Below are 26,132 nucleotides of genomic sequence, written 5' to 3' on the forward strand. Positions count from 1 at the left end.
ATTTCTATCTTAATGGAAAAAAAAGTGAAAAAAATGTTTCTTTAAATCCTCCAAATGACCGAATCTTAATTCGGTAGACATCCCTAAAAAATCATTTCTCTTTTAAATTTATCTTCTTAGTATACATGTTGATGTATGATAATGTATTTACTATGGTAATATATATACAAATGGTATTTCACTTTTGATGCATATGAGATAGTTGTAATTGTATCCAATTTTCTCTCTTTTTTTTTTTCCGGAAAAGAGGCATGCTTCAACTTTTCATTAAGAAATCCGGTATAAAACCTGGGAGATTACAAGAGTTGGTACAGATCACTCGGATTAACAAAACATCAAACGTCAATATTCCAACATCATCTTCACTCCATAGATACTGATTATAGGATTCTATCTGTAATACTAACTCTACCATTCCATCACTCCAACAACACGGTAACAGAATGACTAGGTTAAATGGCTCTTTTGGTTTTGTCTGAAACAAAAACAGACTACACACACATGCAAATTGCAGAAGCGTAGGGATCAATACTTGATCCAACCATTTTTCAAGGTTTTTTAACAACTTGTGATTATCTAACAAAGTCACAGGGTAACAGAGGTCTACTGGATCGGTTCGAGTCGGTAAGAACCGGTCTGAGTCATCATCTGAATCAGAGTCTTGATGTCTGATTTTACAGAGGGTCACATCTCTTTCCTTTAAAAAATTGGATGATGAATCGGAATCATCATCCAATTTTCTCTCATCAATGAAACAAAGGTCACATCTCCTTCCTTTAAACAAAAAGAGAGAAAAAAAAAGTTAAAAAAAAAGGTGTTTAGTCAAAAAGTGTACCAAACCGTACTGACAAGGTCTGTACCTTTTAGCTTCCGACACGTACCGCTAGTAAACGGTGTTGTGTTTCTACCGCAAGTTGTAACGAGATACCCAAAAAACTATACAAAATCCCGTTACGAAACCTAACACGTGTCGAGAACCCATCAAACAAATGGACTTTGCCTCCTGTCCCGTATGAGTCATCAAAACAGTACCTATATTCTACTGCTCCACTGATACAATAATAATACTGATCTGGTCTTCTCCTGTATTCTTTTATCTCTTATTAAATTTATCCGGTGATATCTCAAGAAGAAGACATGGATTACAGTTGCGGAGCTTTAATAACCATACCAGATATGTAAAAATATCCATTTTTTAGTTGTTAAGGCAAGTAGTGTGGTGTACTCTGGAATCTCTCAATCAACTAAGTCAAGTAACAAATCTGAAGACTCTCAACAAACCTGAAGACTCAAAAACCAAGTCTGGTCAGCAACAATAAGATCCGACTAACAATATGGGATCGTTATCTTTACTTTGAATATCCTGTTATCTTAATGTACTCATCTCTAATATAAATAGAAGTGTTTTTATCTCCACAAAGTTCTGTGGAAGATATTCTACCCAAAACCTAAATATCAAGTTCTAACTTGGTATCAGCCAAACCGATCCAAACACGCTTCTGAATTAACCCAACACACCACAAAACAAAAAAAACAATGGTTGCAGATGCAAGCACTCTTCGCCAGGTTCCAATCCATAACTTGGTAACGCTCAAACTCACTGAAACTAACTATCTACTGTGGAAAACACAGTTCAAACCCATTCTAAGGGGTTACAAAGTTGCAGGATATGTTGATGGGTCCTTTGAAAAACCCCAACGTACTCTGCCTAATTCTCAAGCAATCAATCCTGCGTTTACAGATTTTGAAGAGGTTGATTCTCTTCTTGTTGGCTGTCTAATGTCATCATTATCTGAAGGTGTTCTAGGAGAAGTCTCGAACTTTGAAACTTCAAAGGACGTTTGGGACACACTAGAACACAATTTTTCACCTCAAACAAAGGCTCATCAGATGCAGTTGAAGAAGCAATTGCATAATCTATCGAAAGGTAACATGACTCTACAAGCCTTTTTTTAAGAAAGCTAAAAGTATTTTTGATAGTCTTGCAGCCTCAGGATATGTTGTATCTGCTGATGAAAAGAAACAGTCCATCTGCAATGGACTGAATCAATCTTATGATCCCATTGTAACAACCTTGAGTACAATAGAGGACATGGATATGGAGACTTTTTATGCTCACCTGCTCACTTTTGATATGCGATTGGAGCAACAACTTTCCCTGTTGCAACAGCCAATTGCCAATGTTGCCATGTCTTCATCAGGCTCGTCCAGCAGCAGACCAGATCAGATGAGAAATAACAATCAAAGTTACCAAAGAAACAACAATCAAAACAACTATCAAAGAAACAACAACCAGGGCTATACCAGAAACAATAATATGCAAAGTCAAGGCCCGTGTCAAATCTTCAAAAAGAGAAACCATACGGCTGATCGATGTTGGTTTCTCTATGAGAAGGACAGCAAATCTCAGCAAAGACCACCAGCAGCTTACGTTGCACTTCTTGGAGGTCAACATGGCAATAACTGGGTTACTGACACCGGTGCAACCCATCATCTCACTGCTGATATTGGAAACTTGAGCATTCCACATGAGTATGATGGAACGGAACAAGTCCATGTCGGTAATGGTGATACCCTGCAGATTTCTAATGTTGGTAGTGCAACCTTCAAAAAAAATACATGATCTTACATGTTGAATAACATATTACATGTTCCACAAATACACAACAATTTGCTTTATGTTTGTCAATTTTGTAAAGACAATAATGTCTACTTTAAGTTTCACACAGATTTCTTTTTTGTGAAGGACAATTGCACGGGGGCAACGCTGCTGCAGGGGTGGAATAAAAATGGGATGTATGTCTTAGATGGAGATATTGACAGAATAAAGCCTAGATCCTATATCTCCACTAGTCTTCCAGTGTGGCACCAACGTCTAAGCCATCCAATGATACGCAAAGTCTCTAAAGTCATCCAAAGTTATTCTCTTCCTGTTACAAATAAAAGCTTTGATTTTTGTCATTCTTGCCATAACAGTAAGAGCAAGAAACTACCTTTTTCATTTAGCAAATCTTCCTTTAATGCACCATTGAGTTTGGTTGTTTCCGACATTTGGGTTTCTCCTCTAGTTTCAAGAAATGGATATCGTTATTACATGTTAATTATGGATGTCTTTTCGCACTTTACATGGTTTTTCCCCTAGTTCAAAGATCAGATGCATTTCATTACTTTATGCAGTTCCACAAACAAATTGAAAACCTTACAAACCACAAAATAAAGGTTTTTCAATCAGACAATGCTTTGGAATACAAAAAATTCACATATAATTTGAATGATTGTGGCATTCAATACAGGTTCTCATGCCCTCATACATCTCCTCAAAATGGTTTGGCGGAATGTAGGATTAGACATGTCACGGAATCCAGTCTAGCTTTACTGTTCCATGCACATATGCCAAAGACCTTTTGGTCTGAGGCCTTCGTAACAGCCTGTTATCTCATAAACAGGCTACCCAAATCATCCTCTGAGTCACACACACCACTAGAACTGTTGTTCAAGAAAGAGCCAGGGTACAAGTTTTTAAGAGTCTTTGGTTTTCTGACATATCCATGTCTCCGCTCGTATAACTCCAACAAGCTTGAACCGAGATCTTTGCCATGTGTTTTTATAGGGTATAGTGCCTCCCATAAGGGTTATATGTGTCTGCATCGTCAAACCAATAGAGTATACATCTCTAGGCATGTTGTCTTTGAGGAGAGCTCATTTCCGTTCCAAACTACTATGCAGCAGCAAGACCCTGTGGTAAGTAAAATACAACAATATCCTAGTACAGGATTTTTAGACTTACCAATTTTTAGCAGAAGGAATGTATCACCTGCACAGCCACTCCATCAGGAAGAGCATACTCAGATGGGGAATTATTCTACTCTCGATAATGAATCGGAAAGTCCCACCGTTAGAAGCTCTTCTGATCAACCAGTTGTCGAAGGATCTGAAGCTTTGCCTCTCAATCAGCCTGATCCAACGGAACCTGCAAATCCAACAGAGTCAAGTGCTCCAGCAGGTGTATCTGAAATCGTTTCCTCACCTGGTACATCCATCCCAGTGTCTCATCCTGCTAACGATCAAAGTTAGCAGCAGCGTCACTCAATGGTAACTCGAGCAAAGCGCGGTATTACTAAGCTAATTCAGAAGCTATGTCTTAATGCAAGCAAACATCCTCTGCCAGATGAAGATTTTATGGAGCCGACGTGTTATTCCAAGGCCTATACAGTTCCAGAGTGGAGAAATGCCATGGATGTGCAGATCAATGCACTGATCAGGAATGGAACATATACACTGGTGAAGTATGAAAAAGGTATGAATGTGGTCGGCTGTAAATGGGTTTTTCGTGTCAAACAAAACCTGGATGGAACTATAAATCGTCGCAAGGCACGCCTTGTAGCAAAGGGCTTTCACCAGCAGGAGGGAATAGACTACGGTGAGACCTTCTCTCCAGTAATCAAGCCATGTACTATCAGATTGGTGATTTCAATTGCGGTGATGAATGGCTGGACAATGCGTTAATTAGATGTGGAGAATGCATTTTTACATGGTGTATTGGAAGAAGTGGTGTATATGAAGCAACCACAGGGATATGTTGATCCGAACTTTCCAAATCACGTCTGCAAATTACACAAAAGCCTCTACGGTCTCAAGCAGGCGTCGCGAGCTTGGTTCTCACGGCTCAGTGGACACCTAATTCAGTTGGGTTTTACTGCAGATACCTCCCTGTTTGTGCAGCTCACACCCACTTCTATCACTTATGTTCTAATATACGTGGATGATATTGTAGTTACAGGCTGTGATCCGATGAAGATTAGACAGTTGATCGAAAAACTTGGAATTGTTTTTGCGGTGAAAGACATGCGCAATTTGTCTTATTTTTTGGGTGTTGAAGTTTTACAGCAAGGAGACAAGCTGGTGCTCACACAACAGAAATATGTTACTGATCTACTTCGACGTACCAAAATGGATGGATCAAACCTGTAACCACACCTCTTGCGACTAATCATACAGTTTAGAAGCTGGGGACTGAGAAGTTTAGCGATTCCACTTTATATCGCAGTGTTGTGGAGGCACTGCAATATCTACATATCACCAGACTAGACATTTATGTTGCCGTTAACAAGGCCTGCCAGTACATGCACGAGCCATACATTGAGCATTGGGAGCTGGTTAAGAGAATTCTCCGGTATTTGAAAAATACAGTTGATTATGGACTGTATTTCAGATCTAGTCCTGACATAACCTTACATGCATACTCCGATGCAGATTGGGCGGGTAATTTGGATGATCGCAGGTCCACCATTGGGTACTGTATCTACTTCGGGGGAAATCTAATCTTGTGGAGTACTAAGAAGCAGAAGATTGTTTCTAAATCAAGCACGGAGGCTGAGTACAGAGGGGTGGCAATCGCAACTTCTGAGCTCATATGGATTCAGTCATTACTTAGAGAATTGGGTGTTGGACTTTCAACTCCATCAATTTGGTGTGATAACTTGGGGGAAACTTACCTTACTGCTAATCTTATCTTCCATGCTCGAATGAAGCACTTGGGGGAAACTTACCTTACTGCTAATCCTATCTTCCATGCTCGAATGAAGCACATTGAAATCGACTATCACTTCGTTCGTGAAAGGGTGTCTAGTAAGCAACTCAATGTTCGATTCATTAGCACAAAGGACCAGATAGCGTATATATTCACCAAAGGTTTGTCATCGGCAAGGTTTCAATTACTCAGAGACAAGTTGAACATTCGTAAACTCCTGTACAACTTGAAGGCGGGTGTTAAGGCAAGTAGTGTGGTGTACCCTGGAATCTCTCAATCAACTAAGTCAAGTAACAAATCTGAAGACTCTCAACAAACCTGAAGACTCAACAACCAAGTCTGGTCAACAACAATAAGATCCGACTAATAATATGGGATCGTTATCTTTACTTTGAATATCCTGTTATCTTAATGTACTCATCTCTAATATAAATAGAAGTGTTTTTATCTCCACAAAGTTCTGTGGAAGATATTCTACCCAAAACCTAAATATCAAGTTCTAACTTTAGTCTTGTTTCAAGGTTTTTTAGGATTTCAGGGATTCGTTTGTGTTGTATCTATCTGCATATGATGTGCTTGGTGAGTTTTTGTAGTGTTGAGACCTGAAATTAAGGTTTATTTTTTGATGATTTTTTAAAAGAGGAAAAAAATTTGGGAACCCCCATATAGGAAAGGGATTTCATATTAGCCTAGATTGATTGAAGAAGGTAAGATGGGGGCAACTGCCCCACTTGCCTTCACTTCACATCACTCCATAGAATGATTGCTGTCTCAAATAAAGCCCTTGTTGTAAGAGGGATCCTTGAAATTTTAAGTTCTCCTGCATTGCTGAGGGGGTTGTGTTTGTTGGTTGGTTTTCATGTGATCCCATACCTCTAATTTCTAGAATCTATGTAATGTGAAGTTCTTGGCTTAATACTTGTTTCTATGAACTAATCATTGTAGGTTCAAGTTTAATTATGGCAACTGATATAAAGGAAGAGTTAAGGAGATTGCAGAATGTTATTCTTAGATTATTGGCGGAGATAGGTGGAAAGAATCAAAAATTGGGATTCATGGAAAAAAATTTGGAAGACGGTTCGGAATCCCTTAGTAGAATGACGGAGGAGGCAGATCACCTAAATCAAGCTTAAAGGTAAATTTTGTTATAGCGCGCTTTCCACTATTCCATGTTTACATTCTTCTGTCACCTAATTTAACTTCTATTGTCATCTTGATTTTAATTCAGAAAAGAGAAAAACGAAGAGGACTGTGCTTGAAAATGAAAGGTTGATGAGAGGGTTAGAAACTCAAAGGAAAGAAATCGAGCAGCAGGCTAAGGAAATCAAGAAGCGTGACGCCCAATTGGATTTTAAAAGCAAGCAAATTCTTGTTTTAAGAATGCTAAACACTGCTACACAGGCTCCGACAAAGATAAACACTGTGCAAGGCAAGCATGAAGGAGTGAAAAACATGAGTGGTGCAGACAAGGTTCAAGTCCAAATTGCTGCGAATGGTCTGCAAAATAAACTGGAAGAGAAAGATTATGGATTGGATAATGAGCTTAGCCGGAAGCAAACCTTCGTCAAGGAAGAGCACAGGAGTAACCATGATCTACAGGAGGCGCCCAAAGTTTCAATCGAGGTAAGAAGTTTATAATTAACTTATTCTGCATGCACAGGAAGTTTTTATCTTTTGCTCAAAAAAAAGGAAGTTGTGGTTTTTTAAGCGCGATATTCGTGGTGATTATGTCTTAATGTTGAGATAAGACAGTTGGGGGAACTGAATGTGATAACATTTCGAGGTAATTGCAATCAGAAGTTCTCACCTACGGAACTGGAAACAAAATCTGCTGAGTTATGTTCATTATAGCAGAACAAAATACATAATTCAGAGTGGTATGCTTTTAAGAATATCACTATGAATCAAAACCTTCATGTGAGTAATCGATTATGTAATTTAATCTTCAATTTCAAAGACCATCACTGAGGAGGAGTTTGAATAATACCATCAAACCTGTGTGGTGCAGGAAGTTACAAAGGAAGATGATGAAAAATCGGTAGAGGTGTTAACTGATTGGAGCATGAAAGATTTTGAAGGCTCTGGAGAAGAAGTCTGCAATTCCTTTGAAGATAAGGTTCCTCCAATCCCACCGCCAGAATCTTTGGTTGAACCGTGCAATGATATGCCGAACAACAGCTCAGTTATTTCCGGTGTACTCCCTGTTCCGGTGAGTTTCCTTGGTCGTATTTGGTCCCAACAGTAATGATATGCATTTAGCACTTGATATTCACTAATTATTGTAGTATCCATTTCTAACACATTTCTAACTTGTAATAAGTTATACGTAGGAATATGTTACTCTTAAGTTACTGTTTCACCTCCACATTCAACTGTTAAATGGCTTTCCACCTCCATTGGCCCAGTTTTTTATTGTTTAAAGTCTTGCTTCTGCAGAGTGCCCCATATCACTGGTTATTGCATCCCAGCGCACATTAGGATATCCTTGCTGTTTCCAAAATAGTAATTGTCCATTTACCTAAAACCCTGAAACTGTTAATGGGAGCTCACATCCGTTAATACGCTTATGTGAACTGTCGAAACTAAAAGTAACGATAATACTAATTAGACACCTCTGTTTACCATGTTACTGAGATATTGTTAACGCATTTATGACACGTGTTAAGAAGTCTCCTTTATGTAATTCTGGGGAATTAGACTGTTACACAATCAATGAGATGCCCGGGTTGGCTTAAATGCGATCCAATTGACTGATAGAATATGTTCTCCAGCATTAGATGTTGGGTAGCCAAATTTAACTTGGCTGGAATTGCATGTACACATGTAACACATCAATTACTAATGATGTCGTTCAGTCAGTCTAAGTTTGTTCATGTAATATTAGTCTTGTACTATCCCAAATGAATGAAGAACTGAGTTTATATGTGACTTGTTTTGGAACTCACTTCTCATCTGTTGTACTTATTTTTGCTCTTCCCAGGATGATGAAATTGCTGAATTGGAACAGTTATCAACCTTTGTCGAGGATTCTTTTTCAGATGGAGGCATTTCTCTGGACAAAGACTTCTGTAACGACAGTAAGAAGGATGACTCCTGTCGGCTCCGTAGATCAAACCGAGTTTCGGTCCGTAAGAATAGCAGCTCTTGCTCTGGTGAAAAGACAATGCCTCTCAGTCCTGGTACTGTTGTTCCTGAACGTGTAGGGAGCAAGCGCCCACAATCAGCAATTTTCAGTCAACAACCCACTTCAAATTTAACATCTCTTAGATCATGCAACATTAACGTCGAAAACCAACCAATGCCGAACTCCTATATAACATCAGAATCAGAGTATCTCGCAGAATCCCATTCACCATATATATCCAATGTTAATGGAAAAGAACAGAAGAAGATGAAGAAGGGAAAAAAGAATAGAAAAAGCAGCAGCCTGGTAAATGTTTGCATTGTGAGATAACAAAGACCTCACAATGGAGAGAAGCAATGGGTCGCGGAACCCTCTGTAATGCTTGCGGCGTTCGTTACAGGACAGGGAGGCTCTTCCCTGAATACCGTCCTAAAGCTAGTCCAAAATTTGTAGCTTCAATACACTCCAGCTCTCACAAGAAGGTTCTGGAACTGAGGGTCAAAGGTACACCTGCCATATGAGTTCAGCTCCAGCGTTCTTGCTAACTAGAAACGATTGCATATAGGTGGGGGGACATAGGAAATAGACATACTTGAAGTTTCCTTTTTTCATTTAAGCGTTTTGGATGTTGTATAAAGTTGGGGGTGGAGAGGCGGAAAGGATAAATACATGACAAACAATATGTTAGCTGCTAGAGATATAGATAACTTAAGAAGGTTTAGGTTTAGGCTCTTTTATTTGGTTTATCTCACAGAACGTATAGGAATTGGAAGCTTTAAATTAAAACACTCTAAAAATGTTATTTTTCAGGTATTTGAAATGCAGAATAGATGGATTATAATAGTTTTACTTAGACATAACATCACATGCATACGTCGATAAATAAATATTTGTACCTACTGAACAAGGATAAACAAACAAGGATATCAGACTCCTTGTTCAGAGCAGATGTGAATTTTTTGCAACCTACTTCTTTACCTGACTATCCTTCTGCTGGAGTTGTTTTTAATGCATTCAGAGTTTTTTCTTCTTTGAAGCCTTCGAATCTGTTTTCCTTAGTTCTGGCAGGCAGTCATCGGAATTCTTCTTCTGCAGCTTATAACTGGACTCCTCACTGCTGGGCTGCTCAACTTCTTCGTTCTGTCTCTTTCTGGAAGAAGAGTCTGGTACAGGAGGACTATCATCATCTCTAACCATCTTACGAACGTAGATATGGGCAGTATTCCCATTCTTGAGTTGAAGTGAGATACGTTTCTGTGAGAGACCATTTGTATCCACTCCGTCCTCACCCTGAATACTTCCGAATGCCTCCTGTGCCTCGTGTTGATCTTTGAAAATGGCATTCGCAGAATAACACTTCTTTCTTTTTTTTTTGTCATTCAGCTTAAGAATGACAGCAGAGTCTTCCAAAAATATTGCCCGCAATTCTTCTTCAGGTACACATTCTTGCATTCCGTGCAGCAAAAGTTGCTTCGATAAATCATTTTCACCAGAGTCATCCTTTATGACTTGATCATCTTCCATTGCAGCAAGTGTATTATCCGGTCAATCATGTCGATCATCTTCCATTGCAGCAAGTGCATTATCCGGGCAATCATTTTCAGCACCCTTCTCCCCTATGTCGTCATGTCCGAGCTCATCCTGGCACAGATTCGTTGAATTCTTCTTCTGTAGCTTATAATTGGACTCCTCCTCACTGCTGGGTTCTATTTCTTCGATCTGTCTCTTTCTGGATGAAGAGTCGAGTACTGCAGGAGGACTATCATCATCTCTAACCATCTTACGAACATAGAGATGGGCTGTATCCCCATTCTTGAGTCGAAATGAGATACTTTTCTGTGGGAGACCATTGATATCCACTCCTTCCACACCTTGAATACTTTGAAATGCGTCCTGCGCCTCATGTTGATCTTTGAAAATGGCGCTAGCAGAATAATTTTTTTTTCTGTTCTTTTTGCTTTTCTTTTTTCCATGCAACTTGAGAACAACAGCAGAGTCCTCCATAAATATTGCACGTAATTCTTCTTCAAATACACGAACTGTCATTCCGTGAAGCAAAAGTTGGTTCGATAAATCATTTTCAACAGAGTCGTCCTTTATGAGTACTTGATCATCAAATCCGAGGACCAGTTTCATTGCAGCACGGGCATTATTCAGACAGTCATGTCGAGCACCCTTATTCCAACCGAGATCATCCTTGCACAGACGCCTGAACGAAGGCCTCTTGCCATTCGCACCTTTGAAGATAAGCGACGTATCAATAACCCTTGCATGAGCCAATTTCAGTGCATCTAGATGACGATGCAGTCTGTGACCAATCAAAATAGCACCAAGAGACAAGAGCTCTTTCATCGATTTCTGCACATCCGATAACGAACAGGTATCTCCTTGCAAGTCCTCAACAGGTTTGTTCGTGTGCACGAGCTTATCCAGTTTAACCTCTAAATTTTCATCTACAACACAAACTTTCAGTAAATCTGTATTGGGTTCATCCTGAGACTCAACCATCTGACAATCAACAGCAAGCATTTTATTAGATTTAGACATGTTACCCATGCTCGTCATCACCCAATCTTCATCATAAGAAGAGAAGGAATAGCTCGATTCATATTCTGGGTGTCTGGATGTTAAACGAACCAGCTTCGAGGATTTGAGATCTCTAGCAGCACTGTTCTTGTTCAACTTAGATATTGCTTTACGATTGAAGTGGTCTTGCAATACTCTCTCCAACAGCTTGATGTGTGACGGTTTAGTAAATGTTTCAAGAAAAGAAACCAAGACTTGATCAGATCTCTTTCTGGGATCACTGAGACTACTTTCTGCAAACTTTTGGTCGCGAAGATTCAAAAAATCACGCCAAGTTCCTTTAGAACCTTTTAATCCACGTTGCTGTGCCATATTCACCATGGCAACAAGAACATCCTTCTTCGCAGCGGCTAACTTCTTCTTCAACATTGTGATGAAGCTGGAGATGTGAATCAATGGGTGGTGAAGAAGAAATTAGCTAGGTTTTTTTTTTAAAAAGTAGTAGTTAGGGTTTCTTATAGAGATGCGCACCCATGGGCCGGGCAAGTCTGACACGGATTTTAAAAAGTAGTAGTGGACTGGACCACAGCAAAATTTCTGACACACGCCCCGATGCAAGGATGTGATCATTTTGACAAAACCCTAGACCTGTAAAGAATATTTCTGCTTTAAAATCTTGGCAACCCAAATGAGAACATGGGATCAGCCTCAACGATCTTGTGTATTGAGGAGAAGAATTCTTTGCTTTCTAGTCTTCGGGGCAGAGAGCTTCAGATACTTGAGCTCTTAAACGTGTTGGGTCCGGTGAATTCTCCCATGCTTCCACTTTTCGTTTATGGCGATGCATCAACTGGCAAAACAAGTTCCGTTCTTCAAATTTTCAGGTATCTAAAGCGACCTTTCATTTATGCAAGTTGCCGTACTTGTTATACCCCAAGACTACTATTTAGCAGTATATTGAATCAGTTGGCGCATTATGCCGTGAATGCTAAACAGCTTTGCGAAAAACCTGCGGATTTTGTCAATTCTCTACGGGATGGGGTGACTAGTTTCATAAACAAATTGGAGGATGCGAATGAGAAATGCTGCAGTGGTAGGATGACTTCAATGTTGTTTAAGCTTTATGAAATCTTGAATGGCGATAATTATGAACAAGTTGTTGTTCATACCGCCCTTATGAATATTGATGCAAGTCAACTGGAAGATATCTTTCATCACAAGATCGATTACCACTTGCTAATACTCTCAATGATGCACAGTGGGAAGTTGTTGTGAATATGCTTAATTGTTCTAATAAGGAGAGTTCGAAGGAAAACCTTTCTAGTAAATGGATACTTGATACAGGGGCTTCAAAACATATGACAGGAATTTGTGTAACATATATCAAATAAATTTTTCTTCCGTAAAACTTCTGAACGGCACATATACAATTGCTCCCTGTGAAGGCACTGTGGCGTTTGGAGATAATATGAGATTATATCGTGTTTTATACGTTCCTGATCTTCAATGCAATTTGATTTCCTTAGCATGCTTAATTAAAGATCTTAAATGTATTGTCACTTTGACTGATAAGTTGTGTGTGATACAGGACCGCACTACGAGGACGCTGACTGGTGTGGGTGAGGAACGAGATGGGGTCTATATGTACCACAGTGGAGCAAAGATTACGGCAAACCGAGTTACTACTGGTGAAGATTATTACTTATGGCATAAGCGTTTAGGTCATCCTTCTAATAAGATTGTTTCTTTGCTTCCTGGTATAAATAAAGTTGATTGTCAGAAATTTCTAAATGAACAGTGTGATACTTGTTTTAAGGCTAAACAAACTCGTGCTAGTTTCCCTATTAGCGAGAATAAAGCTAAAGACATCTTCAGTTTAGTTCATTGTGATGTATGGGGTGCGTATCGAACTTCGTCTTCTTGTGGTGCACACTATTTTCTTACTATTGTTGATGATTATTCTCGTTATGTCTGGGTTTATTTGATGGCACATAAAACTGAGGTGGTACAGAATTTTCAGGATTTTTGTGCTATGGCGAAGACACAATTTGATAGACAAGTTAAGCAGGTTCGCAGTGATAATGGTACGGAATTTCGTCCTTTGATTCCGTTTTTTAATACACAAGGAATAGAATTTCAAACCTCATGGGTAGATACACCACAACAAAATGGGCGAGTGGAACGCAAACATCGTCATATATTGAATGTATCCCGTGCTTTGCGATTTCAAGAAAATTTACCTCTTCGATTTCGGGTTAAGTGCATCCTCAGTGCTGCTTATATTATTAATCGCACGTCTACTACCTTGCTCAATGGTAAAACTCCATATGAATTGTTACATAAAAAGCCACCTATTTATATTCACATTCGAGTATTTGGATGTTTGTGCTATGCAAGTATTGTCCCTCATGATCGAAACAAGTTTAATCCACGAAATCGACGTTGTATATTTGTTGGTTATCCTTATGGAAAAAAGGGTCGGCGATTATTTGATTTGGAAAGGAAACAATTTTTTGTATCGCGTGACGTCGTTTCCTTTGAAAACAAATTTCCTTTTTCAGTTGTACCTTTAGATGATGATAGTGAAGGAAGACAAATTGAGTTGGATAGTAGCGTGGAAACTTCTGCAGAACAGTCAGACCTCTTGGGTGGTAGTCGTGTAGTGACTGATGTACAAGATGCGAGTGGCGGTAATGATGCAAGAGCAACAGGATCTGGAGTCGCAGGCGTGGCAGGTGGTGATCCCGGCAACACAGTTCCAGTTGTTCAGAAATTGTCATTGATAGACCTCCAACAGTCACTGGCATACCAGTTCCAGGCTTCACTTACGTGCCAGATGTTGACACGAGTCACAGAGGTGACAGAATTCAGACAGTCAATGACGTGGAGAAAGGGGCAGGTTCCAATGGAAGTCAAACAGTCAAAGGGGTTTCTACAGCTTTAAGGGACAAATCTCGGTCAGTACAGGGCGTGTCCATTTGTGACAGAAGTCCAACAGTCACTAAGAATTCAGCATCATTAGGTGGCGAATTTGACTCAACAGCTGGTGACGGAAATCCAACAGTCACTGAGAACATGTCAGATAACATATTTGTCTCATCTGATAATTTAACTACTCAGAATGAGTCGGGAGATTTTTTTGGTGATACTGCTGGCACACCTAATATTGTGTTGTCAGACCCTATCATTGAAATTCGGATACGGTTGCTCGACGAAGTGTTCGGTCTCGGGTTCCTAATACTAAGTTAAAGGATTATGTATGTAATATTATCGAAGCAATAAACCCAGTTTCCTCCACTCCTCACTCATCAACGTCCTCAAATACGCCTTATCCCATAACTAATTATGTGTCTTGTGCAAATTTTTCTGCTAATCATATTCTTTTTTTGGCGGCGATTACTACTCTTAAAGAACCAACTACTTATGTTGAAGCTGTTGGTCTTCCCGTTTGGCGTGTAGCTATGTCTAAAGAAATTAGTGCTCTTGATAAGAATGACACATTATCTGTTACGGATCTTCCCAAAGGGAAGAAGGCTATTGGTTGTAAATGGGTTTACAAAATTAAATATAATTCTGATGGTACTGTCGAGCGGTATATGGCTCGCTTGGTTGTGCTCGGTAATAGACAAGTGAAAGGGGTGGATTATCATGAAACATTTGTTCCCGTAGCTAAAATGGTTTCGGTTAGAACATTTTTAGCAGTCGTTGTTGCTCGTGATTGGGAGTTGCATAATGGATGTTCACAATGCCTTTCTACATGGGGATCTTGATGAGGAAGTATATATGCAACTTCCTCCCGGATATTCGACAAATTCTCCTGGTAAAGTGTGTCGACTCCATAAATCTTTGTATGGCCTTCGTCAAGCTCCTCGTAATTGGTTTGCTAAGCTTGCAGGTGCTATTAAGGCATTTGGGTTTGTACACTCTTATGATGATTATTCTCTATTTACGCTACGACGAGGTGAGAATTCTATTAACGTGCTTGTGTATGTGGATGATTTAATTATTGCTGGGAACAATTCCGCTGATATTACTGCTTTTAAAGCATATTTAAGTCGTTTTTTTCATATGAAATATTTGGATAATCTCAAGTACTTTCTTGGTATTGAAATGTCTCGAGGAGCTGATGGATTATTTTTATCTCAACGAAAATACACATTGGACATTCTGTCTGAGACTGGACTTCTTGGAGCCAAACCGGCTACTTCACCTATTGATCAACATCATCGTTTAGCTCTTGATAATGGACCTCTGTATTCTGATCCATCTCAGTATCGTCGGCTTGTTGGACGTTTGATTTATTTTACCATTACGCGTCCTGAATTATGTTACTCGGTGCATGTATTGGCTCAATTTATGCAGTCTCCTCGGGTGTCTCATTGGGAAGCTGCTCTCCGAGTTCTTCGTTATCTAAAGGGCCATCCTGGCCAAGGTATTGTTTTACGCAAGGATAGTGCTCTTCAACTTACTGCTTATTGTGACTCTGATTGGGCCTCCTGTCCTCTTAGTGGTCGTTCTCTCACTGGTTACTTTACTTTTTGGGAGGCTCACCTATATCTTGGAAGACAAAGACGCAACACACGGTATCCCGTTCTTCTGCTGAGGCCGAGTACCGTTACATGGCTCATACTTGCAGTGAGCTCACGTGGCTGAAGGCATTATTGAAATCTCTAGGTGTGTTTCACTCTCAGCCTATGCGCCTTTACTGTGATAGTCAATCCGCACTTCATATTGCTGCTAATCCTGTTTTTCATGAACGCACCAAACATATTGAGATTGACTGTCATTATGTACTTGATCACATTCAGTCCGGCACTATTATTACTTCTCATGTTCGCACAACTTCTCAGCTTGCAGACATTTTCACCAAAGCTCTTGGACGTCCTCAGTTTCAGATGCTTCTTCGCAAGTTGGGCATTCGTAATCTCCATGCTCCAACTTGAGGGGGGGTATTAGGAGATATATATATTTGTATATATGGTTAGGAAATATGTGAGTTAGGAAAGATATTATTTTGTGTAAATCTGTTTTGGCTTTCTACCTATTAAGGATGGGAGAAAACGATTTGTATGGTTAAGCTTTTCAATAAGAAAACTTAAATTTATATTCTCAATCTTGTTGTTTCAAGTATTTCCGGCTCTTAATGAGATGTTCAAGGTCCCATCTTATCCAAATTCACTTGAAATTCAAGAAAACAATGTGAAAATCAAGAGAAAAATGGCAGATGCAGACAAGATTATCGAGTTCCATATGCCTGTATCGACGAAGTTGCTTCTTATTTCCTCGTTCCTAGCTTCATGGAATCTATCTAATGATGATGCTCCACTCTTTGATTCCTTCGGTGGTGGTGAAAACCGAAAGCGCAAAAGAAAGAACTCAAAACTGCAGCATCCTTAAGGAAGGTTTCCTATAGAGGGTTCTGGTTTGCATGTTTTTTCTTGAAAATCATGAAAAGGTCTACTTGTTTATAACAAGGGAAATGAACATGCATTGGTTCAACCCACGATATGGGCCACAAATGATGGCGAAATTGCTCTTCAAAATTCCAAAAGCGCGTTCCACATCCTTCCTCAATGCCATTTGGGCATCGTTAAAATGCCGGTATGAACGGACCAATGCACCGGCAGGAGGTTGACGGTAGCATTGAACCAAGGTGGACCATTTTGGGTAGATACCATCTGCAAGATAATAGCCATGAATATACTGAAGGTCGTTGATCATGAAAAGTACTTGGGGAAAAATTTCATGCTTCGGATCTTCAAACAGAGGTGACTTGTTCAAAACATTAATATCATTTTGTGAACCCGGAAGACCAAAAAAAAACAAACGTGCCATATCCAACAATCATAAGAAGGAGCAGCTTCAAGGATAACTGTTGGTTTTGGATAATGACCCTTATATTGACCGGACCAATAAACAGGGCATCCTTTCCATACCCAATGCATACAATCGAGACTACCTAGCATTCCTGGGAATCCCCTTTCCTCATTCTCCCTCAATTTTTGTCTAACATGTTCCTCGGTTGGTTTTTGTAAATATGTTGGACCAAAATGATTAATCATTACTTCACAAAACAATGAAAGGTAAGTGAATGAAGCTGTTTTACCCATACAAAGGTACTTATCGTTCGCATCCGCTGGAGTGCCATACCCTAGAATCCTTAAAGCCGAAGTATATTTTTGTTCAAGACTATGACCTCTAATATTGAGTGCATCAAACTAATAATTAAATTGAGGTTCTACTCGATAAAGCTCTTCAATAATCTTTATCACCAGATGATGAGGCATACGAAATCGACCTTGAAAATTATGATCAGAGTACACAATTGGGAAGAAAATAATCATGCATCAGTTTCTGATGGTAAAATTCCCTCCCTTGATACATATACCTTCTTGAGAATACTTCTTGTGTCTCTAGAACTCTAGGTATTTGGCCTGTATGTACAAGCATCAAAGTGTCGATTAGTCTATTATCTCCAGCTTCCTCATCATCAAGTTCTTACAACCTCCTTCGATGCATTTCTTGTCGTAATCGAGACCGATTCACAATAACATTCCTCTCTTCATTGGATCTCGTTGATGATTATGAAATTTAAAATGAGAATAGAGATAGAGAAATTGGTGAAATATAGGTAGAAGTAGGTGTGAGTAACTTGGAGAAATATAAGGGTGTATATACAGGAACCAGTAGGGGGAAATAGCCGTTGCAAAATATCTATTGGTCCATAATCTTGATATCGCCAGCGATACTATTTATATCGAGTGATGGGATGTATGACGCTAACGATACTCATAATATTTCCAACGTTCTGGATAATAACGCTAGCTTGATTCTCGATCGCCCAGTGATTTTCCCATAATGACGCAACTGGTTTGCCATGCCACCTAGTATGCCAAACAGCATAGACCTAAGACTCTTTCTCTCTCTGATCAATAAACCTAGAAGTATATTTATTGGCTGTGCGTGTACTAAATTCAACGAAGGCTCTCTCTCTCTATGGCACTTCTTGGCAGGTCTAGCAAGCGCGGAGCCAGAAACTTGAAAAAAAAATCTAGGATACGGATTTATAGGCAGACAGGACATCAATGTGATTGTCTATAGCAGGTCTTATCGTAAATTTTAGAACACGTGAGGAGAGAGAAGTTGCGAGGTGGTGTGAAAATTAATCGGTGGTGGGTATTTCAGTTTCTTAGGTGTTTGCGCCTGTCTCCTCTCCTCCGTCAGGTGGTATGGAGTCTTTTGTTCCACCACTACCTTCCATCTCTCCGGAGGTAGTTCACTCATCTGTGAGACATTTAAGTGGATCGACCAGTACTAGGGTTAAACCGGGCCGAAGTTAAGCTTTGGTGCCAACTGAGCTGAGATTGCACTGAGATAGCTCAGCCCCTGCCGACCACCATGTACCTTTTTAAGTTGTAGTGGAGCCATGGAATAACATACACCATGGCGTGACATACTTTTTTTCTCGATTACCAGTTCAATTTGTTTTTAAAGGCAAATTAGTTTGCAGAAAGGTGCTAAATCTCCTCAGTCATAGAATTGTAATGCTTTTGGCGGCTCCGCCTCTTCTTTTAACGGGTGTATTCCACAGGAAAAAACAAAAACAAACAGTACTTGTTGTTTTTGGAGACGAAACTGATAGCTATCCCCCACTCATTTCCACCAAAGCTGAAAAAAGAAAATGCAGAACAAAAATAGATCATGAAAGGACCTAGAACTTTCTCATTGGACAGACTGTTAGCTATATTTCAGTGTGTTACTGTAGCTAAACCTCTGGAGAACGAAGGGCAAGTTGAAGAAGAAAATGTCTTTGAAGTTGCAGTTATCCACTCTATGCAACGCTAGTTTATTTCTAAAGGCGGAAATTGTCCTTTGGAGGGTTCAACTCGGTTTTGATGTAAAGTTAGTGAAGAATTTGTTATGCAGATTGCAAAAAGTGTACCATTCCCATTGCTGAGATACCTGCATAAAACATAAAAGTGCTGGTTCATGGGAGTTTCACTAGGGACTGCTCCACTGCAGTTGCACAGGCATGCTAGATCTGTATTGTACTTTCACCAAGTCACTACATTGCACTGAGTCGATTTATGCATGCAGTATCTTCTCGAAAGTCAGAAGTAAAACTTTTTTGCTTCACAGAATTGCTTTTAAAAAACAGTTTGAAATCGAGGATCCGAGTTCTTAGACTAACTTTATTCTTGGCGTGAATAGGCACCTTGTGCACTGTGCACCAAATGCGCGAGATTCTAACATGTCTGGAAATTCTGGTGATGTCTGTAACAAATGCACAGTCCCGTGATGGCTGTAAACTGCTCATGTTAAATGGAGATTGTTTTTTTCATGTTTCATATTCTGGTTTATCAATTGCAATATTATGAATCTGGGAATCATGCTAAATCTTGAAACATATCAGAATTTGGTAGCAAGTTCTTTTTAAATTTTCTTTCAATCTTTAGCTTGAACAGAATTCTGTTCTTGCTCCGAAGGATTTTTTTTTTAATCGAAACAAGCCACATTGATTAATGTGTATTGGGTTAAGTCAATACCAGCATTTGTATCTCGGAATAGAAATACATACAACTGCTGGAGAGTGTTAAAAAGCACAGCAGATTCTTCAATTTTATGAACTGACAAAACTGACAAACAAAAAAATCAGACAAGTTAAACACTCGTCCAATTTTCAAGGAAATTGACAATAGACACAACAGCCTGAAACTGATATATAAGTTCTTTCCTCCATTTAATGTCATAATATACAACTGACAGACTTCCTAAGTAGGTGATCCGTTTTCGAGAAACAGATCAGTAGAGTAAGTTGAAAAACAACACCGTAGTGTATGAGTTATGCCATACTAAGCAACCAGAGTACATATAAAGTACAAGAACTAGACAATTCACTTACAGAAGAAATTGACTTGTGCACAGAACTTTTGCACGCTTTCAGCACTAAACCAATTTTCATCCATCTGCAACACATAGAAAGGATATTCACTCGTTTAAGTGTCAGACAGATACAAAATACTTGGAATCTTTGCACTACATCTTCGAGAAACGTACTTACAAAGTAAGGATAGCCCTTGTCGATGATAAAATTGTCTGGAGCAGATCTCATGAACAATTCCATGTAGTAGAGAACAAAAAATCCACAATCATCTTTATTCCTTTGTTGTGGCACCTGAGAATTCCATATGCACACATGAGAATTCAAGACGAGGGATCTATATTTCAAAATAATAATTAAAAAAAAAAAGGTAAGATTTACCTTTGGCACTAACAAAGGAATTTTTCCAATTGCCTTTTTGTGATCCGGTTTGCCTTCCACTTCAAAAATGTCGAATACAAACCTGGAAATGCAAGAATATATATGATATGTTATAACCCAAGCATAGAACTACAACACAGAAAAATTAACCATGGACGAGAGACATACTTTCTTATATCAGGTTCGAACCTCCTTGGATCTGCTATTTCAAGGGAATCCAGTAGCAGCATGCATGGTTTTGTAGTTGTGGACTCCAAACTTTCTCCAAAGTGGCATAAGATCAGAAGACTCCAGTGACCCCTAAATAATTGACATATCATATAAACTTCACATCAGATCTGGTCGATGAGAAAAGGATTGTGCTCAGTGTTAGTATTAAACGTACCAGCATACAAGGGGAACAAAAACATATTTTTTTGAAAAAATATGTCTGTTCTTAACCCAGGCCAACACCTTTTCCTTGGGCAACCCTTTCCTATACAAGGAAAACCAAATGCAATCCATGTATGCGAAACAGTTCTTTCTTTCTGGCGAAAAGGAGCTCCATAAAATATCCCTGCACGAAAGAACATCCTCAGTATCTTCAAACTAAAAACGATCTACATGTAGAACAATGTGTTAGTGAACCCACTCGAAGTAGGACTGAAACTTGTTCGTGCCAAGCTGATTTTCCTTGCGGACTGAAATCTTGCTGTTAATTATCCTCTTTGATGGCTGACGTCGAGGAAAGGTTTTTGAATTTTGATCTTGCTTGCAGGTTGGAATCTTCTTCTCAATTATCTTTTTTGACGGCTGACGTCGAGGAGAGATAGTTGAATAAATTTTCCTGCGTCGCATCTTTGATTGCTTCCGTCGAGGTATAGTATAATTTATACATAGGGGTGGTGATTTGTCAAACTTCTCTATTAATCCCGAGGATGTTGGCCTGTTTGTAGTCTTTGGAGCCTCCACGGAACAACAATCTGTAAAGTACAAGGTTGTTTTAAATTCCGAGCACTATAAACATTTATGAAGGTCGTTTTAACTTTTCAGTTCCAAGCACTATAAACATCTAATGGAAAAACGACGCAAAATTAAACGTACAAAGAACTTAATGTAACTTGAGCTATAGAATGAGCCTCAGTCAGTTAAGTTGATGCTTAAGGTGTAAGAGAAACTAGAATGCAATTGCAACCAGCTCCATAAAATCGTAATAAATCGGGGCATGACTTTATCTCTTTCACTCAATTCATAAAATTTTCTAAATTAAAGTTGGATAAGAGAATCAATGTGACAGTTTTTAGGAGCTGAAAGAACAGTTTGATCTTAGTGCTGACAGCGTAGACTGATCACACTTCTACAAATGGGCGCTAAACCGAATTAATCGTCTGCAACCCTCCAATACTTCCAACAAATCACAATTCAAAGACGTTCTTTCAAAAATGAGAATGTTATCTAAGTCAATTCAATTTCAGAACTTGTTCTTTGCATAGTGTCCACGGAACAACAACCTGTACAATACAAGGTTGTTTTAAAGTTTGAGCACTATAATGCAAAACGCAAAACTAAGGAAATACAATGCAAAACCAAAAGTACAAAAAACTTAATGTAACTTGAGTTATACAAGAAGCCTCAGGTAGTTAAGATGATGCTTAAGGTGTAAAAGAAACTAATATGCAATCAACTCCTCAAAATCATAAAACATCGGGGCATGACTTTTATCTTTCACTCAATTCATAGACTTTCAAAATTGAACGTGGATAATAGGATCAATGTGACATTTTTTAGGAGATGAAAGAACGCTAAGTTTGATTCTAGTGCTGACAGCGGAGACTGATCACACCTTTACAAATGGGCTCTAACCGAATTAATCGTTTACAACCCTCCAATGCTTCCACAAATCACAATTCAAAAACGTTCTTTCAAAAATGAGAATGTTATCTAAGTCGATTCAATTTCAGAACTTGTTTTCTTCATAGTGTCCACGAAAAAACAATCTGTACGGGACAAGGTTGTTTTGAAGTCCGAGCACTATAAACATCTATTAAAGTTGTTTTAAGTTCCAAGCACTATTATCTAATGAAAAAACAACACAAAACTAAAAGTACAAAGAACCTAATGTAACTTGAGTTATAGAATGAGCCTCAGTCAGTTAAGATGATGCTTAAGGTGTAAAAGAAACTAATATGCAATCAGCTCCTCAAAATCATAATACATTGGGGCATGACTTTTATCTTTCACTCAATTCATAGAATTTTATAAATTAAACTTGGACAATATAAGCAATGTGACAGTTTTTAGGGTCTGAAAGAACGCTAAGTTAGCTGTTAGTGGTGACAGCAGAGACTGACCACACCTTTTTACCAATGGGCTCTAAGCCGAATTAATAGTTTCCGATCCTACAATGCTTCCAGAAATCACAATTCAAAGACTATCTTTTAAAATGAGAAATCTTATCAAAGACAAATCAATTTCAGAACTTGTTCTTTTCATAGTGTCCTTATGCTTTCTTATAGATTCTTACTCAAAACCCTAGTTCAGAAAAACAATTAACTTACTGATATGGTATCTACTAGCACACAGAAAACTCAATTTTATCTCTGATCACCTAAAACCAAGAAAAACCCTTCGTTTTTTCTTGATCAAAAGTAAAACCTAAAACTCCATCACTTGAAAAACCCTACATTTCAATAACCCTGTATATCAATTAGTAGTTTATGCTTTATGGTGAAACAAAATAATCAAAACCCCAGATTTTTCAAACAAAAAGAGAATCAAAGAGTTACCCGAGCTTTGAGAATCAACATCGATGTAGGTTATTTCTTCGTTCTTCTCCTTTCCCATGGTGCGAAACAGATCAATGCAGTAGTGGTAGTGGTAATGAACCTAGAAGTACATTGTTTGTGTATTGAATCCATAAAGACTCTCTCTCCGGTCGGTAGGATGGACTGACGGAGTAAACACTAAAGAGACCTTTTCTCTCTCTGATCAGTGTCGTAGCAGGTTTAGATGATTTATAAAGGGGATACGGGTTTTACTAAGTGCTGATACCGTTTTATATACGATAAAAAAATCCTACCGATTCTGGCCGTTGGATCGATGAAATGGTATCAGCACTTATTAGGACTGGTATTCCCTTTATAAATCATGGAAGTACTGAACCTAGAAGGATATTTATTGGTTTTGTACTTATCTCCATCTTTCGCTCTCTGGTAGGAGAACTTTTTTGGCGTGTTTCCCCACATCTCCTACTCTGTGTCACGTATCTAAGACAATGGGAAGTGACAGCAGGCCCGGTCCTGCATTTTTAGTGGCCTGAAGCCAATTTTTTTTTTGCCCCCTGTTCAGCGTAAAGCATTATAAATATAATATGTTATTTCTTTTTTGGTCCTCATAAATCTGTTTGTTTTCACCGGTGATTCCTATGTACTCCCTCAGTTTCAAATTAACAGTCATAATTGACTTTATCAAGATATTAAGGAAATCCTACAAAATATCTTGACTAACCCTTGACTAGTCATATTTAATGTTATGTTGTTACCAAAACTAAAATTAATAGTATTAAAAATTATAAATTGGATAGTATTGTTATTTTAGGAAATATTTTAAGAAAATAAAAACAAACTTATACTGCTTTTATTATGGAGTCCATAATTAGAACGGGATGTAAGAATAAGTAGAAGTTTTATTAGTAATTTTATAATTATTCATAAATGTTTTTATTCAAAAAAGGATTATTCATAAAAGGAATGACAATTAATTTAAAGATATTGAGTAGATTTCTTCCTTATATATGGTGATAATTTAAGATTTTGAATTAAGTTTATATTAAAAAGGATTTTATGATTATAAAAAATAAGGGTATATTTGATAGTTTAAGGGCAAAGTATGTCTATAAACAGAGCGGACAAATAAAAAAAGACAGACCAAAGTAGAAATTAGGACAGATAAAAAAATACAGAGGGAGTAGTTATTAGGCCTGCACACGGTGCGGTTCGGTGCGGTTATGAGTAAAACCGTTGACCTAACCGTGTATAGTGTGGTTATCACAATTGAAACCGTAGCCGAATTGTTTAGTATTCTGTTCGGTTTTTAACCGCGCCGACACTATTCCGTTATTTTACGGTTCAGTTCGGTTTTGTACCTATACCTAGGGCTGCACAACGGGTAGGGTGGGTAGGATATGGCCTATACCCGCAACCCTACCCGTTTACTGGCGGTTAAGAAAAAATTTACCCGCCACCCTACCCGCCATTAAACGGGTAAGATCCTACCCAACCCATTCTCTGGCGGATCGGGTAGGGTAGGGTGGCGGGTATAACCGTTTTTTTTTCCATGACTTTCTGAAGTCTGAAGTTCAGACTCTGAACAAGTTTTATTCTCAATTAGCAGACAGTAAATGGAGTACAGACTACAAGCTTAAAAATTCTAATTACCATCTTGTTTGGTGAGAGTGCAGGCAAAACTGGAATTGGTGGGTGGTAAGGAATTCACAAGAATTTCAAAATAAGTTACAGTAATAAGAAGGAAATCAAGACTCTAACCTTACTTTTTTGGTAAAGAATCCTTAGCCAAAAATCAACAAATGTCCAATTAAGAATCCCATTAAAACTCGTCCTCCATGTGGAACAAATTCCTATGAGAAATTTCATCAATCAGTTAACATGCATGTTAATTTCTCAAATAATTTCTTCAAATACTAAACAATTGAAGAGCAGCAATTTCTTTTAAAGACATGGGTTCAAAGTCAAATAATCAAAATCTTACTGAAATTGTTTGAAATATTGAAAATGTATACATTTAAAGACATGGGTTTTAGCTAGAAATCATGAAGATCCAATTTATCAATCAGTTTACAAATGACCAAATCCCTAATTTCTGATCGAGAGAAACAACTAAATCAATCACAGAACCAAAATACAACATCTAATCAGATTTTCAAGTGAGAATATGAAAACAATAAGAACTGCAGAAATGGGTTTCTAGATTTATACCTTGACAAGAAGTTTCAAGTAGATATCATCGGATTTTGGTGCTATCCTTTTGGTTCTCTTGCTTTTTCCTCCTGCGATTAAATCGTTACTCTACAAAACAGAAAACCATTGAAATGATATTAGCAGTGAAGATGCAGATACTAGAAGGGTAGTGTGGCGAGAGGGAGACCATAAATCAATTCAAAGGAGATGATTTTATAAACATGCAGAGTATGAAATTAGTAGACATATCAGAGTCACCAATTAATCAAACAAAATCCAATTTACCTGTTGTATTCCTCTTTACACGGAGATGGAGTAATAACAGGAGAAAGGGGTTTCGTTAAGAATTCAATCGAATTAGTACTCCACTTCTTCTGATAGATTTGTGAGGAAGTATTTTGTGTGTTCGATTAGGTATGGGGTGTGCGTTTGATTTGGGAGAAGAAGAAAGATAAGAACTTAAAAAGGAAGAGCAAAAACATGTTAGCTTTTTACCCCTGATATCGATGAAAACAACAAAAATTTACGCAGGAAAAAAAATGAAAGGACTATTTAGTCTTTTCAGATATTAGGTGGGTAGGCTGGTAGGGTAGGATAATTTCGAGTTTTACCCGTCACCCTACCCATTTAATGGCGGGTACGAAATCTTTAACCATCACCCTATCCGCCGTTTGACGGGTAGGATAGGGTACGGATAAAACAGTGGCGGATAGGGTAGAAATGGCGGTTAAGGGT

The 26,132-nt window shown here is 38.5% G+C and overlaps 3 protein-coding genes across 4 annotated transcripts; 1 reads left to right on the plus strand and 2 right to left on the minus strand.

The window, feature by feature from the left end:
• Nucleotides 1-8,374: 8,374 nt before the first annotated feature.
• Nucleotides 8,375-9,495, plus strand: LOC113324564. Its single transcript, XM_026572875.1, has 5 exons — nucleotides 8,375-8,404; nucleotides 8,511-8,960; nucleotides 9,124-9,158; nucleotides 9,293-9,370; nucleotides 9,465-9,495. Exons 1-5 carry the CDS (start codon nucleotides 8,375-8,377, stop codon nucleotides 9,493-9,495), a joined length of 624 nt encoding a protein of 207 aa, XP_026428660.1.
• Nucleotides 9,496-10,199: 704 nt separating this feature from the next.
• LOC113324565 (small RNA degrading nuclease 1-like) lies at nucleotides 10,200-11,609 on the minus strand. The gene has a single exon (XM_026572877.1). The coding sequence runs from the start codon at nucleotides 11,607-11,609 to the stop codon at nucleotides 10,200-10,202; it is 1,410 nt and encodes a 469-aa protein (XP_026428662.1).
• Nucleotides 11,610-19,876: 8,267 nt separating this feature from the next.
• LOC113323857 (probable ubiquitin-like-specific protease 2A) lies at nucleotides 19,877-23,389 on the minus strand. 2 transcript variants are annotated; one of them, XM_026572204.1, is made up of 7 exons: nucleotides 23,208-23,389; nucleotides 21,074-21,404; nucleotides 20,828-20,998; nucleotides 20,611-20,742; nucleotides 20,443-20,524; nucleotides 20,242-20,355; nucleotides 19,877-20,146 (listed from the first exon to the last, which is right to left on the minus strand). In XM_026572204.1, exons 1-7 carry the CDS (start codon nucleotides 23,263-23,265, stop codon nucleotides 20,075-20,077), a joined length of 960 nt encoding a protein of 319 aa, XP_026427989.1. In that variant the 5' UTR covers nucleotides 23,266-23,389; the 3' UTR covers nucleotides 19,877-20,074. The 2 variants fall into 2 exon arrangements, with proteins under 2 accessions (XP_026427989.1, XP_026427990.1); XM_026572205.1 differs by having other exon boundaries at nucleotides 20,238-20,355.
• Between the last annotated feature and the right edge of the window lie 2,743 nt (nucleotides 23,390-26,132).

The sequence above is a fragment of the Papaver somniferum genome, chromosome 11, assembly GCF_003573695.1.
Source record: "Papaver somniferum cultivar HN1 chromosome 11, ASM357369v1, whole genome shotgun sequence".
NCBI classification, from domain to species: domain Eukaryota; kingdom Viridiplantae; phylum Streptophyta; class Magnoliopsida; order Ranunculales; family Papaveraceae; genus Papaver; species Papaver somniferum.